Source organism: Panthera pardus, unplaced genomic scaffold (genome assembly GCF_024362965.1).
Source record: "Panthera pardus isolate Hobbes unplaced genomic scaffold, ASM2436296v1 HiC_scaffold_11, whole genome shotgun sequence".
Taxonomy (NCBI): Eukaryota; Metazoa; Chordata; class Mammalia; order Carnivora; family Felidae; genus Panthera; species Panthera pardus.
The window spans coordinates 79,644,916-79,661,158 of record NW_026526666.1 but is presented as its reverse complement, the minus strand read 5'-3'; the positions used below and the strand labels follow the sequence as shown (position 1 = coordinate 79,661,158).

The following is a 16,243-nucleotide window of genomic DNA, read 5'->3' as shown; positions in this document are numbered from 1 at the left end:
GGATGCTAAGCATACTAAGGCAAGTGAGAAATACCTGCTTTTATACTCTATTGCTTTGATCAATGCTGCTCCCCAATTCTTATTTCCTTAACCTCCTGGAAAACTCCTATTTAAGACATAGCAAAAATAGCCTTTCATGTTACATATTGTCTGAAATAATTGTTTCTTCATTTCTCTTTCTGTTGTGCATTATATTTTTTCATAATTAGTTCACTTTTGTATTTTAAGAATGCTTCTGTTATGGCATTTTATGTCATTTGTCTGTCTGTCCCAATATGGTGTGAGCGCCTTTAGTGCATGCTTGTACCATATTTTTATACAGGATGTAGCTAGTGGCTGGCTCAATATAAGTGCTCAGTAAATACCCCTGTAAATGAAATATATTAAAATCTACTTAAAAAATAACTGTGAAGGCAAAAAAAAAAAAAAAAAAAAAAAAAAAAAAAAGCAGAAACTAGAGGTGCCTGGAGCTACTAAGTATAGAAGATGAGGTATGAAGTTATACATTACAGCATATGAGGTGTTCCTGGTGATGATTCCCATTATGTTTACTATTATCTTCTATTGAATCAGAGATATTTGTCATCTTTTCTAAAAAGTGCTCTATTTGTATAATTTAAGTTGCAAGAATGAATATAATGGCTTATATACTATTATGTGTATGTGTATTCATGAGAGAGAGACACTATTTGGAAAATTTCATCAAGGCATTGTTTTCCCATTGGCTTTTAAAATGCTTTACGCTTAAACTATCTGATAAACTACTATTTAGGAACAGTGGTTTAGGGGTAAGATAAAGGGTGGAGTGGTAGGGAGCCTTAAAAGGTTTTAATATTCATTGCCTTTGCTACTAATACTTGTAAATTAAATTATTTAGATATGGAAATACTCTATTTTGTACAACCATGCTAGAATATACACTGTGTAGCTTGAAATATACTTTTACTTTCATTCATTCATTCATTCATTCATTCATTCATTCAAGGTTTTATTTAAATAATCTCTACACCCAATGTGGGTCTTGAACTCACAACCCTGAGATCAAGAGTTGCATGCTGTACTGACTGAGCCAGCCAGGCGGCCCTGTATTTTTACTCTTAAATGATAGTGTTTTATTTTTTTTCTTTTTTGATTTTTCAAGTATATGTAAAATTAAAAATAGTTTTAATTATTTTTAAAGAGTATCTTGAAAATATAGAAGAGCCTAAAAAAGAAAATTCCTATCTCTTATAATCCCACCTACTAGAGATAATGAATGATAACTGTTTGATGTGTAGTCTGTTAGTCTTAAAATATAGTATATTAATCCTCACAACAGTTCTATGAAATAAATCATGTGTTAGAAGTTCTGTTTTATGGAACAGAACTTAAGGATCAGAGCAATTTATCAGTTTATCCAGGAAAACTGAGGCTTTCTCATTTAAGTAACAGTGTCCTTTCCATACACCCGTAATGGCCTCTGTGTTACTTATTAACTCACAAAAAAGGAAAAATACAAATGATACTGTGGCTTATTTTATCTTTGTTATCATTTTTAGAGACATTTTAAATCCAAAGGATGTGATCAGTGCCCAGTTTGAAAATACCACAGCTAGTAAAGATTTTTGCAGTCAGTCATGTCTGTCGACATACGAACTGAAAAGGAAACCTGTTGTCACCATAAATACGAATAGCATTTCAACCAAATGCAGCATGTGTCAGAAGAATGCTGTTGTAAGTCATCTTTTTACTTTATTGGGGTGTGGGGGGGGGGGAATCTAATGTTTGTGCTTAAAACAGATTTTTTTTTTTTTAATGTTTATTTCTTTTGAGAGATAGAGAGGGAGACAGAGAATCTCAATCAGGCTCCGTGCTGTCAGCCCAGAGCCCGATGAGGGGCTTGATCCCATGAGCTTATGACCTGAGCCAATACCAAGAGTCAGACGTTCAGCCTATTGAGCCATCCAGGCACCCCAAGAACAGCTTTTGATGGTCTGTGCTTGTGATTTGTTTGTTGTTTTTTAATTCCTAGATTCGACATGAAGTTAATTACCAGAATGTGGTACATAAACTTTGCAGTGATGCCTGCTTCTCTAAGTTTCGCTCTGCCAACAACCTCACCATGAACTGTTGTGAGAACTGTGGGGGCTACTGCTACAGTGGCTCTGGGCAGTGCCACGTGCTTCAGATAGAGGGCCAGTCTAAGAAGTTCTGTAGTTCAGCATGTATCACGGCGTATAAGCAGGTACATGACTGTATCTAACCCCAATGTCTTTGTTCATTTCAGGAGGACCTATGTTTTTTGGTAGTACTTACTTATGAAAATGCCGCAGAAATACTGAGATCTTATTATTAGCTTAATTGATGTACTTTACATATAAATAGGATCTGTCAAATGAATGTGTATTAAAAACCCGGTTATAGAGTTTTGTAAGTAGCATATTTCTCTTCATGCATTTGAAATACATGCTTCTGGGCATGACATTTTTATTTCAAATATGATTCATGTTTTTGAATAATATTTTGAAAATACATAAAGAAGAAAAATAATGCATTTCCCAGAGATACCCAGTCTTATCTTTTTGGTGTGTAGCCTTCTTTGAAATATATTTGGTTTGCATATAATATACTTTTTTATTGGACAAGGTAAGGTCCAGGTTACGTACATATTCTTGAATCAGATCCATATAGTTGAAATTGCATTTCAGAAATTGAAAATCTTACCATTAATTTGTTTATAAGGGTTTTTCCCTTTCTTCATGAAATACGAAAAAAATAAATGTAGGTCATATATTATTTTGTGAATAGATGAGGCTTATAGAAGATGAATTGAATGAAATCTGTATAACAAATACAGCTTCATTTTTACCATATTTGTAATTTGTTAGCAAATTTTGATCAAAAATTAGATTTTAGAATTCATAAATCCAAAGATATGATAATCTTTTTTTTTTTATTTTACAATGCCTTTCTTTTGTAGCATGATAGCTGATCATTCTTTTTCTTAAAATAGTGACTTTTTATACAGTCTACCAACATTCATGAATGTAATAATGTCAATTGAGAAATTCCTTTTAAATTCTTAATACTTTGCAGTGATTTTGGAATTTTAAACATTATATGGTGTTTCCTTTTATTTCTTGTTATTATTCAAGTACATTAAAGGGGCTTAGCTTTACTATTTATTCCTTCCTTTAGAAACTCCTTGTTTTTGCTTTCACAGGGGATAAAAAAAGCCAATATCTTCATGAGTTTATCCTTGTTCAAAAGACTGTTTTCCTGATAACTGTTTCAAGTACTAAAAGTTACTTGGATTCAGTCTATTCAAAGATGGTTTATATTCCACAAGAGAAGGAGAAATAGGTTGAATCATCTTAATTTTAATTTATTTACTATATTTAATTTAGCCATTACTTATTAAATTTCTCACATATTGATATGTACTGTGGTACAGAGAAAGAATTTGATTTAGAAGTAAAGCATATCTCAGTTTGATATCTTGATTCTCTATTCAAATAGAATTTTACCTTGGATAAACAGTTAAACTCTCTGGGTTTAATTTTTCTTATCTGTGAATGGGTATTATACTACTACTGTCACTGGGATGTTATTAGGATTATGTGAAGGAAGAATGGGAAAGCACCTAGTATAGAACCTGGCATGTTGAAAATGGTCGTATCTGTTGTTTTGTTTTTTTCCTTATATATAATTCATTCAACAAACATTAGATGCGATTCCTGCTTTGAAGGGCTCCATGTCTCCTAAGGGAGATAGACATAAAACTGAGTAGAGATGCTATGGTGGAAGTATTATGGTGTTCAGTGGGGCACAGAGGAAACATGGTCAGTTCTAGTTGGTAGGACAGGATGAGACTATCAGCAAAACTTCACAGAGATAATGGATGCTGGATATACTTTACATGTTATCTTGAATGTATGATATACTAGTAGTATTTAGTATTACTGGCTGCTGAATCCCTAATTAAAAAAAATTTTTTTTAATGTTTATTTTTGAGAGAGAGACAGTGTTGAGTGGGGGAAAGGCAGAGAGAGAAGGAGACGCAGAAGCAGGCTCCAGGCTCTGAGCTGTCAGCACAGTGCTCGACACGGGGCTCGAACTCACGAGCCGTGAGATCATGACCTGAGCTGAAGTCGGACGACGCTCAACTCACTGAGCCACCCAGGCGCCCCTGCTGAATCCCTATTTTAGCGCAAACTTAAGATAATAGACTGTTCGATTGCTTATATTTGAAAATTTGTGATATCCAAGGTTTGCTCCCACTTTATTGCTTACTTGCTTTATTGCTTTGTGTGCTTTGTTGTTGTTAGTGATAGAATAGTTGGCAGTGACTTTCCTAATAAGTTTATTAATTTTATTGAATTCACATTTTATTGCCACATATAGCACCTTTTGTAGGGGGGTTCTTCTAATTTTTAGCATAGTGTAAGAGCATGAATTCCCTGTTTGTAATTTTCTAAAAATACTATTTTTAAAACTATAGTTACAATCAATTAGTAGATTCCCAAACTAATTGCTAGATTGCGTTCAGCATTATTTTTTAATGAGATAGAATATATGGAAAATATAAAAATGCATCACATGTTATCATGATTTATATTGTTTTATGAAACTTTTCAGTTTTATATACATGTATAATACACAAACACAAAAGTTCAGAAGTATGTACTGGGTCACTTTGTAAAATTTATTTCTTACTGAGGATTGTAATCATAAAAGTTTGAAAGCCACTAATTTAAAATATTTCAACAGTGTTAAGTATAAACATTTCAAAGAATTATGCTTTTACTTATCATTTGGTAAAAATGAATGTTATTTTATTCTCTTAATAGAAATCAGCCAAAATTACACCATGTGCGCTTTGCAAATCATTGAGATCCTCAGCAGAAATGATTGAAAATACCAATAGCTTGGGAAAGACAGAGCTTTTCTGTTCTGTTAATTGCTTATCTGCTTACAGAGTTAAAATGGTTACTTCTGCAGGTAATACTGGTTTCATAAACTATATAAATATAATAGTTGACAAAATTATGGTTATTGCTTTTTGTATAGTACAGATTTTTGTCCAGATTTAATTGATTTTTAAGGCAAGTTTAAAATATTTCAGATCTGTGTTGTAAAATATCACCTATTGCCTTGATTGCTTAACTTCTGTTTATTTATTTGCTTGCCTATTTGTGCATTCCCCTTTACCAAAAGAATGTCATATGACTTCTTTAAGGTATTTTTTTTTATCCACACCTGATTTATTTCGGGGTTCATTTTGTAGTTTCAGGGTAGATCTACCATGCCAACTTGACATTAAAAGAAATATTTTTAATGTTAAGTTAGTTTTTGTCTGTATGTGACATGTTTCAGTTGCTGCAACTTGACCTGGCCCTTGAATTTCATATATTGGATAATATTTATTTTCTCATGCATTTGTATACGTTTGTATATATTACTCACTAGTTTTTATTTTGATTTGCTAAGGTGTACAAGTTCAATGTAACAGTTGTAAAACCTCAGCAATCCCTCAGTATCACCTAGCCATGTCAGATGGAAGTATACGCAACTTCTGCAGCTACAGTTGTGTGGTAGCTTTCCAGGTACGGCTTCAGAAATCTTCCTCTCCAGTCAGTGAGTTGCCTACCATAACGTATATAAACTTGTTAGGTGTTTGCTAATGCCTGGATTGCCTGAATTTTTCTCTCAGTCCTATTACACTTGGATTCTTTGATTTTTGATGTGTTTGGAGGCATGTCATTTAACTGCCTCCTGTAAAATTAAATGGTACTGTTACTACCCAGATTATCTATTGGGAGGATGTTATTATTTTATTTTACTTTTATTTTTTGTTAACTTTTTAAAAGTGTATTTATTTATTTTGAGAGAGAGAGAGAGAGAGAGAGAGAGAGAGAGAGAGAGGGAGGACAAGCAGGGTAGGGGCAGAGAGAGCGGGAAGAGAGAAAATCCCAAGCAGGCTCTGTGCTGTCAGCACAGAACCCAACACGGGGCTCAGACTCACCACCATGAGGTCATGACCTGAGCCAAAATCAAGAATCGGATGCTTAACCAACTGAGCCATCCAGGTGCCCCGGGGGGATATTATTTTTATTTTATTTTATTTTATTTACCTTTTTTTTTTTTTAAATGTTTGTTTTGGGAGAGAGCGAGTGTGTGAGCAGGGGAGGGACTGAGAGAATCCCATGCAGACTCTGCACTGTTATTGCTGAGCCCAGTGCAGGGCTCTATCCCATGAACCATGAGGTCATGCCCTGAGCTGAAACCAAGAGTCAGACGCTTAACTAACTGAGCCCCCCAGGCCATCCCATGGGGATATTATTTTTAAAGGAGATTATTAGTTTGGGGCCTGTGGCTGGCTCAGTCAGTAGACATGCAACTCTTGATCTCAAGGTCCTGAGTTTGAGCTCCATGTTGCATGTAGAGATTACTTAAAAAAAAAAAAAGTTTAAAAAATTTAAAGAGATCATTAGTTATTTTAGTTTCTGCATATAAATGACACTCTATCCATTCACTTCTAAGCTGTTCAAGGGCAGGGAGTGTCGCCTGTTCACAGGTGTATCTTATGTACCTAGAATTGTGCTTGTCAGACTTAGGCACTCGGTGCTCATTTGACTGAACAAATGATTACATTGATTATCTTGTTTGTTTCATTTTTCAGAATTTGTTCAACAAACCAACAGGAATGAATTCTTCAGTAGTGCCCTTGTCTCAGGGCCAGGTAATTGTAAGCATTCCCACAGGTTCAACAGTGTCAGCAGGCGGGAGTAATACCTCTGCTGTCTCCCCCACCTCCATCAGTAGCTCTGCTGCAGCTGGCCTCCAGCGTCTTGCTGCCCAATCCCAGCACGTTGGGTTTGCACGAAGTGTTGTAAAACTCAAGTGTCAGCACTGTAACCGTCTTTTTGCCACAAAACCAGAACTTCTTGACTATAAGGTAAAGTATAGGATTCTGATAAAGGGTTTGAGTGTAAAATGGTCTATCTGTAAAATCATTTCTAGCTTTTCATCTTTAAAAATTATACTACTTGTTTTAAAATAAGAGGGAATAAAGGATTTCCAAAAGGTAAACCAAATGTTTCATTAGTACTTAATGATTATTTCTTTACAGGGTAAAATGTTTCAGTTCTGTGGCAAGAATTGTTCTGATGAATATAAGAAAATAAATAATGTAATGGCAATGTGTGAATATTGTAAAATTGAGAAAATTGTAAAGGAGACTGTGCGATTCTCAGGTGCTGACAAGTCATTCTGTAGTGAAGGTAAAGACAAGATCATCTTACCTACTGATCATGTTGGTCCTCTTAAAAGTAACTGATAATTTAAGCTGTTACTTTGTAAGTTTATCTGTTTTATCCATTGTGTAACAAAGCTTTTTGTTTTGTTTACACTTGGTTTGATTTTTACTCAGCTAGTCCTTCATATCATATAGATGTTAAAATGAAGGAAAAGATTGTTGAAGTGTATTACAGAAGATGGTGGTGATGTGAAAAACATTTCATGTTTTTAGGTTGATAGGGATCCTTTTAGTTATTGGCGCTTATTTCTAAAGAGAAACTTCTTAGGGGCACCTGAGTGACTCAGTCGGTTAAGTGTCTGACTTTGACTCAGGTCATGATCTCACAGTTTGTGAGTTTGAGCCCCTGCATCAGCCTCTTGGCTGTCAGTGTGGAGCCCGGAGCCTGCTTCGGATTCTGTGTCTCCCTCTGTCTGCCTCTCCCCTTGCTTGTGGGCACCCTCTAAATAAATAAGTAAGTAAGTAAGTAAATAAATAAATACATAAATAAAAGCAAACATTTAAACATAAATAAATAAATAGAACTTCTTACATTTTAGTAGCATCCTAAATTATATTTTTATTGTTTTAAATAGTCATTATATTTCTGAGTATAATAGACAAATCAGTATGAGGTAGATTGTCTATTTCGATGACTTTTTTGTATGTTTAAAATGTTTTATTCTAAAACTGTACATGATTAACCTCCTAGACTATTGGCTTTCAAACCTTTTGACCACAACACAAAAGAAGAAATACATTTTACATTGTGACCCAGTATGTTATCACCTACCCAAGTAAAACAAAGTTTTAGGAAACAAAACTGACTTTTATTATATGTGATGCTCTGTAATATTTACTATCCTGTCCTATTTTGTTTGAAAAAGAAAATGATAGTATAGATTCTATAAATTGATCTCTTGGTCTACTAACTGGTAAGGATCCAAGTGTGAAAACATTGTCTTAGAGCATTTAAGTTTAAAGATGTAGGTACTTAATTAATTTTTTTCTAATGTTAATTTTATTTTTCCTGTTCTTAGGTTGCAAATTGCTTTATAAACATGACTTGGCGAAACGCTGGGGAAATCACTGTAAAATGTGCAGTTATTGTTTACAGACATCTCCCAAATTGGTACAGAATAATTTGGGGGGGAAAGTAGAAGAGTTCTGTTGTGAAGAATGCATGTCCAAATATACAGTTCTATTCTATCAGGTAATTAAAATTAATATCCTTGGGGTTTTTCAAATTAAGGCATACATTATTCCCTTCTTTTATTCTTTAAAGTAGCATGAAGGGCAATGTAATGATTTTAAAACTTTTAAGTATTAAATGTATTATGTTGTCCTTAATGTAAGATTTAAGATGACTTTAATGTCACTGAAGTTATGTTCTTTTTGTTTTTAATTTCCTTGTAGAAGACGTATCAGTCTTAAGACATTAAACAGTTTAAAATTAGCATTTTATCTATTTATTATTTAACTAAAATGAATTTGTCTTCTGAAGTTTTTGAAGAAGATAGGTTTTATTTTCATTTCACTATGTTTTTTAATTACTCTTTATTGGCATCTTTATAATGTGACTTTTTTTTAATTTTTTTTTTTTTAATATTTATTTATTTTTGAGACAGAGAGAGACAGAGCATGAACGGGGGAGGGTCAGAGAGAGGGAGACACAGAATCTGAAACAGGCTCCAGGCTCTGAGCTGTCAGCACAGAGCCCGATGCGGGGCTCGAACTCACGGACCGCGAGATCATGACCTGAGCCGAAGTCGGACGCTTAACCGACTGAGCCACCCAGGAGCCCCTATAATGTGACTTTTAATATGTAGTGTAAATAATTTGAAAAATGATAAATGTTTACCATTTTAGGATGGTTTTCATTTTTATGTTCTAAATTCTAAGTTAATTTCCTCACTTGTTCTGTGTGAACTCCTTTTATTCTGTCAGACCAGAGATAGTTTGTATTTTACTCTTTTACTATCTTATTTCATTTTTAGATGGCCAAATGTGATGGTTGTAAGCGACAGGGTAAACTCAGTGAGTCCTTGAAATGGCGAGGAGAAATGAAACATTTCTGTAACCTGCTTTGTATCTTGATGTTCTGTAATCAGCAAAGTATGTGTGACCCACCTTCACAAAACAATGCAGGTAAAATTAAACTTTATAGTCTTTGATCAGTACCAGGGACCAACTACTGTTCTACAGATTGGGAACTTTAAACAGTTGTTAATAATTTCATGAAATGCAAATTTCACTCTGTTCAAATGACATTAACATTTGAATCCCTTTTTGTTTAACATCTTAGATTAAAGCTTTGTAGAAAGGAGTTCATTTAGTTTTCTCTGAACATTTTGAATTAAATAAACTCTGTAAGAACTATGGGACAGAATGGCAGTTAATATTTTGTAATGGGTATATACACCTTGACTTCCTTAAACAAGGATTTGAGAGAGTAACAAAGGACATAGAATATAAATCACATGGCCTTTTAAATACACCACATGTGTAGTTTTACAAGAGAAAATACATGGAATACTTCTTTCACTAATTAAAAAAGAGGAAAAAAAACCCCCCAGTTAATCCTAATGTGATTCTTTGCTCTGACAGAATTTAACTTTACTGAAAGCATTGCTTAACCTCCTTGAGATGTTGGTTTCTATGTATGTGCATATAAATTACATGAGGTCTTTTTATTTTTGTTTATTTAATCAGCAAGTATTTCCATGGTGCCAGCTGCTTCAGCAGGGCCCCCATCTCTAAGAAAAGATTCAACTCCAGTTATAGCCAATGTGGTATCATTAGCCAGTGCTCCTGCTGCTCAGCCCACAGTGAATTCTAACAGTGTCTTACAAGGTATGTCTGACTTGAAAGCATTTATCTAGCCTTTTGAGGTTGAGTACAGTGGTTCTGTCTTTTTTCCATCACTGGTCATTTTCAAATATTTGACACATTTATATTATGAGTGGTGGCTCTCTGTGGGCTGTTGGGCACTAAACAATGTTTTCGTCCCTTTTTCTCACGTGATACTTTAGATGCTAGTCTTCCCATGAATTAAGATAATATCTGTTTTTATTTTGAGATTTTGTGTCTGTTATCCCACCATCAGCTTTATTTTTTTTATTTTTTAAAAAAAAATTTTTTTTTCAACGTTTTTTATTTATTTTTGGGACAGAGAGAGACAGAGCATGAACGGGGGAGGGGCAGAGAGAGAGGGAGACACAGAATCGGAAACAGGCTCCAGGCTCCGAGCCATCGGCCCAGAGCCTGACGCGGGGCTCGAACTCACGGACCGCGAGATCGTGACCTGGCTGAAGTCGGAGGCTTAACCGACTGCGCCACCCAGGCGCCCCCCCACCATCAGCTTTAAATGCTACTGTTTATGTTTAAATAATTGTGTAAGATCCTAAATATTTATTTTAATTTATATCAGGTGCAGTTCCAACAGTAACAGCGAAAATCATTGGGGATGTAAGTTTTATTCTTTTAAGTGGTATTGCTACTGTGTTTATTTTCCAGTTTTGTACAGTATGAATATGTCTGTGCTAATTTTCCATGCTTTATTCTTTATTATGTAAAATAATTTTCATAAGCTCATAACCTTTGTTTAGGAATAAGATATTCTGGTTATTTATTGATTGATTCATATTGTGGTTATTTAATTAGGTCTTTAATGTACTTTGATTTCTTTGAATACTTGCTATCTCTGCATAGTTACTGAAGGCTATTTTTGTTGGTTTGTTTTTGTTGTTTTTAATAGTAGATAATAAAATTTTACAGAATTCAGGCATAAAGGTATTTGGGACATTTTGTAATGTAGTCAGATTGTAAATAAAGTATTTATAAAATACAGTTTGTTTCCACCCAGAGCAGATTATCCTTAAGTAAGCACTCTTTTTTTTTTCCTCAATAATTTTTGCTTTGTTTCTTAGAAGAAAATTAATAGGAGAAAAACTTACGACTAGAACAGTAGCAGTTCTGAAGTGTTTCCTGGTCTGTTAGATAACTTTCACATCATCTTTTTTTAGGTTACTTAAATGATCATAAGTGTTTATGTTATTTCTAGTTATCTTGAACCTAAGTCTTTTAAGACTCAACTCAGTCAGGAAATAACAGTTCTCATTTTAAACATAGCCAGATTGACCAGCAATGTCTTATAATAGAAATAGCATTTTTCTTGGTAAATAGAATTGGTAATTAGATACATTCAGAGTCAGTATATAGTTATCAAAATATTCTTATATAGCTATTGGTATTTCAGGAATATTGTATTTCTTACATATTTAGTTGAATATTTATGTTCTTTGTCTTCCATGTAATTCCAATATAGTGTTTCTTTTGAAATTATAGTATTTCTTCTAATTAATGATAAGCTTTTGAAACCTCTTTGGTTTCTGATTTTTTTTCTAGGCAAGTACACAAACAGATGCTCTGAAACTGCCACCTTCCCAGCCCCCAAGACTTTTGAAGAATAAAGCTTTATTGTGTAAACCTATCACACAGACTAAAGCCACTTCTTGCAAACCACATACCCAAAACAAAGAATGCCAGACAGGTATGTTCCTTGCACTTCCTTCCTATATATATATATTTTTAGTGGGGAAGGAATGCGAGATTTGCTTACATTAATTGAGTGCCTATTCCCTGGGTGATGTGTTTGATTGCTTATGTACATCACCCAGTTGCATCCTCATGACTTTTCCTGTCAGTTAGGTATTTTCACCCTCTGAAAATTAAGTTATGCCAAAGAGAAGGTAGTTAATTGATAATACCATACTGTGAACACTTCATTTTCTTTTGTTAATGACAGTGTAATTTTATGGAATAAGGGTAGACTTTGGAATTATATAGACAGGCTCTTAATAGGAGTTGTAGTTTCATAGAGGATCCTTATGTTTGAACTTTTCTGCCCTCTATATCAAATAAAGGTTTTTGGTGTGGGGGGCTTTCTTTTCTTTTGAATTGCCATCCCTAAGCAAAATCCTCTAATCTACTTTTCTGGATGCTGGTGTGGTGCAGTCCTCTGATCTTCTCAGCTCACCTCTCCTGGCCTGGAATCTCTGCCCTGCAAATGATCTGGGCTGAGGATGATTGGGACCCCATATTCTTGGCCTACCAATCCTGCAGTAGGGCTACTGCACCCTATGGGTGGCAGCTGGGTGGACAAAGGGAGACTCCAGCCTGTCAGCTGTACTCACCAGGAAATTAAACTTTTCAATATGGAGTTGGAGGGAATGAGAAATGATGGTGGCCAGCCCCCTGGTGAGATATGGTAACCCTTGTTTGGGAACTGAAGAAATAGGATCCCATTCCTCCTGGCCACACCTACCCAGAGCAGAGCTTCTGTCAAGTTGAGCTGGCTGAGCTGGGGTATGGAGTAAGTAGTGGAGCACATGTCATAGATTCCCACTATTCTTACTGTATTTAGGTAGATTTTCTCAAATAAATGTCTCTCTATTTGCTGTATTCCCTTAGGACAATTTGTAAAGAATTTAAGTGGTTGGGTTTTTTTTTTTTTTGTTTTTTTAAATGTTTTTTGAGAGAGCACAAGCAGGGGAGGGGCAGAGAGAGAGGGAGACACAGAATCTGAAGCAGGCTCCAGGCTCCACTCTGTCAGCACAGAGCCCACTGCAGGGCTCAAACTCAAGAACTGTGGGATCATGACCTGAGCTGAAGTCAAATGCTTAACTGATTGAGCCATCCAGGCGCCCCTGAGGTTTTGCATTTCTTAAAGCCCCCATGGACCACATTGAATAGTAATGTTATAGATGACTTCAGCCTATATTTGTGTTGTAGTTAATAGTGACTTACTTAGTATTATGTAGCTTGGTTATCAGACATCTCTGATCCGGTGATTTTATTTTTATTTTTATTTTTTGTGTATAGTTGAAACACACAGTTACATTAGTTTTGGTGTGTACAGCTTAGAGATTTGACAAGTTTATACATTATGCTGTGCTCTCTACAAGTATAGCTACCATCTGTCCCCATCATATCGCTATTACAGTATCATTGACTGTATTACTTATCCTCTGCTTTTTATTCCTGTGACTTACTCATTCCATAATTTGGAGACTTCTATCTCCCTCTCCCCCTCACCCATTTTGCCCAGACCCCTATCGACAGGTAATTAAAAAAAAAAATTTTTTTTTTTTTAAATTTACATCCAAATTAGTTAGCATGTAGTGCAATAATGATTTCAGGAGTAGAGTCCTTAGTGCTCCTTACCCATTTAGCCTGTCCCCCCTCCCACACCCCCTCCAGTAACCTTCTGTTTGTTCTCCATACTTATGAGTCTCTTATGTTTTGTCCCCCTCCCTGTTTTCATATTATTTTTGTTTCCCTTCCCTTATGTTCATTTGTTTTCGTCTCAAAGTTCTCATATGAGTGAAGTCATATGATATTTGTCTTTCTCTGACTAATTTCACTTAGCATAATACCCTCCAGTTCCATGCATGTAGTTGCAAATGGCAAGAATTCGTTCTTTTTGATTGCCAACTAATATTCCATCGTCTGTATATACCACATCTTCTTTATCCATTCATCCATCGATGGACATTTGGGCTCTTTCCATACTTTGGCTATTGTTGATAGTGCTGCTATAAACATGGGGGTGCATGTGCCCCTTCAAAACAGCACATCTGTATCCCTTGGATAAATACCTTAGTAGTGCAATTGCTGGGTCATAGGGTAGTTCTATTTTTAGTTTTTTGAGGAACCTCCATATTGTTTTCCAGAGTGGCTGTACCAGTTTGCATTCCCATTGATAGGTAATTTTTAATGTCCACTAGACCATGGTAAAATTGATCCGATATTATTTCCTACCTCTAACCCTACTCAACTTGTCAGCTTTTCACTTCTTCTCACTAGCATTACCTTTCTCTTACATTAATGGTTTTATAATCATCTAGGGTATTTTTCTGGCACATAGAAAGGACCCTGTAGGATACCTGTTAAACACTGGATGAATTCTCCATCCTTCTCACTTAGTTTCCCTATTCTCATTTAGGTTTCTAAGTTCTGTTTCATCTTTTTAATACCTTAGAATATGTGTATGTGGCTCACTTGCCTGGGAGGCTCAGTTAGTTAAGCATCCGACTTTGTCTCAGGTCATGATCTCACAGTTCAAGCCTCGCATCAGGCTCTCTGCTGATAGCTCAGAGCTTGGAGCCTGCTTCAGATTCTCTCTCCCTTCCTCTCTGCCCCTCCCGTGCTCGTGCTCTGTCTCTCTTTCTCTCAAAAATAAGTAAACATTAAAAAAAAAAAAAAAAAAAGGTTTAAAAAAAAAAGAAAATCTGCTTGTATGTATTTATTCATTTTTGTAGGTATCATAACCACCCTAGTCCAGGTCCTCATCATCTTCATTGTATGTACATACTTCAATTGCCTGCTCCTTTTACACTTCATATACTTTTTATTCCATACTAAGATGGCCTCCAAATTAATCTTTTTTAGTGACCTTTTCATCATATTACTCTGTGCTAACAGATCTGCAGTAACTCCACACTATCTACTAGAAATGATTTTAAAAGTTCATTATAGGGGTGCCGGGGTGACTCAGTCGGTTAAGCATCCGACTTTGGCTCAGGTCCTGGTCTCGCAGTTCATGAGTTTGAGCCTCACATCAAGCTCTCTGCTATCAGCGTGGAACCCACTTTAGATCCTCTGTCTGCCTCTTTCTCTGCCCCCTCCCCCCAGAATACATAAACATTTATTTTCAAGTTCATCATAGCTTCACAAAAATGGCCCTATTTAATCTCATCTTTAACATACCTTTCTTATTCATGTTAGCAGTTTTCTGTAACCCTCTTCTAAGATAATTGTTCCAGTTCTTTACATGCATTAATCCACATTATATCCTTCATTCATTGTGTCCTCATATCATTGCTCATTGTTTTGTTGCCTGCTTTTTATCTTTGCTATACTCAAACCTTTCTTTGCTAGTTTAGTTATTTCTTCTTTGGACTGCCAGTGTCATAGATTACACTTTTGAACTATAGGTCTGTGTGCTTTAAAAAGTTTTTTTTAATTATAATTCTTTGGAACTGTAAATCCCCATTGCTTTTTAAAAAATTTATATTCAGATGTTTCTAACTCTCTTTGTTTTGTTTTTTTTAATTTATTTATTTTTCATTAGAAGACACTCCAAGTCAGCCCCAGATCATTGTGGTGCCAGTTCCCGTACCAGTGTTTGTGCCCATACCTCTTCATCTTTATACTCAGTATGCACCAGTCCCATTTGGAATTCCAGTTCCCGTGAGTAATCATGTAGAGATGAAGGCTGATTTAGTGCACATTTTCCTCAATTAAAATGTTACAGCTCAATTTAAAAACTCTTCACTTTTTGGTAAAAAAGTGTTTGGCTGTTATCATATTACTGTATTACTTAATATGGAGTATATTAAGGGCTGTTTGTATTTATACCCTGCCTTCTCAGAGAATGCTATGATACAGCCTTTTTATAATGTTCCATACACAATAAGACCACTTAAATAGAAAAAGCTCAGACATGTGTATGTGTGTTAAAATTCTAGAGTCTAACAAGGGTGAAAAAATAAATACTGTGATTTATATTATTCTCACTATTTTAAAAAATGTGTTCATTTTGTATTGGAAATATATTTTTCCTTGGTGAATTCTTTTTAATGTTTATTTATTTTTGAGGCAGAGAGAGAGACAGAGCATGAACGGGGGAGGGTCAGAGAGAGAGAGGGAGACACAGAATCCGAAGCAGGCTCCAGACTCTGAGCTGTTAGCACAGAGCCCGACGCAGGGCTCGAACTCACGGACCATGAGATCATGACCTGAGCCGAAGTCGGACGCTTAACTGACTGAGCCACCCAGGCGCCCCTTTCCTTGGTGAATTCTTAAGGAAAATAGTTGTGTGAAACTGAAAATGTTAAGCAAGAAATATAATCAGAAACTAGTGTGTATTAGATAACTTATTTTAGATGAGTTAGAAACACATTT

General features: G+C 35.3%; 1 protein-coding gene across 9 annotated transcripts in view; it reads left to right on the top strand.

The window, feature by feature from the left end:
- ZMYM4 (zinc finger MYM-type containing 4) overlaps positions 1-16,243 on the top strand; it is a 146,422-nt gene that overhangs the window by 98,406 nt on the left and 31,773 nt on the right. For all 9 annotated transcript variants that reach the window (XM_053897647.1, XM_053897656.1, XM_053897664.1 and 6 more), the window contains 12 exons: positions 1,539-1,713; positions 2,012-2,224; positions 4,830-4,980; positions 5,470-5,585; positions 6,662-6,937; positions 7,112-7,262; positions 8,317-8,489; positions 9,274-9,424; positions 9,989-10,129; positions 10,707-10,744; positions 11,684-11,828; positions 15,411-15,529. In XM_053897647.1, coding sequence (XP_053753622.1) covers positions 1,539-1,713; positions 2,012-2,224; positions 4,830-4,980; positions 5,470-5,585; positions 6,662-6,937; positions 7,112-7,262; positions 8,317-8,489; positions 9,274-9,424; positions 9,989-10,129; positions 10,707-10,744; positions 11,684-11,828; positions 15,411-15,529 — 1,849 coding nt within the window. The remainder of the gene's footprint in view (positions 1-1,538; positions 1,714-2,011; positions 2,225-4,829; positions 4,981-5,469; positions 5,586-6,661; positions 6,938-7,111; positions 7,263-8,316; positions 8,490-9,273; positions 9,425-9,988; positions 10,130-10,706; positions 10,745-11,683; positions 11,829-15,410; positions 15,530-16,243) is intronic.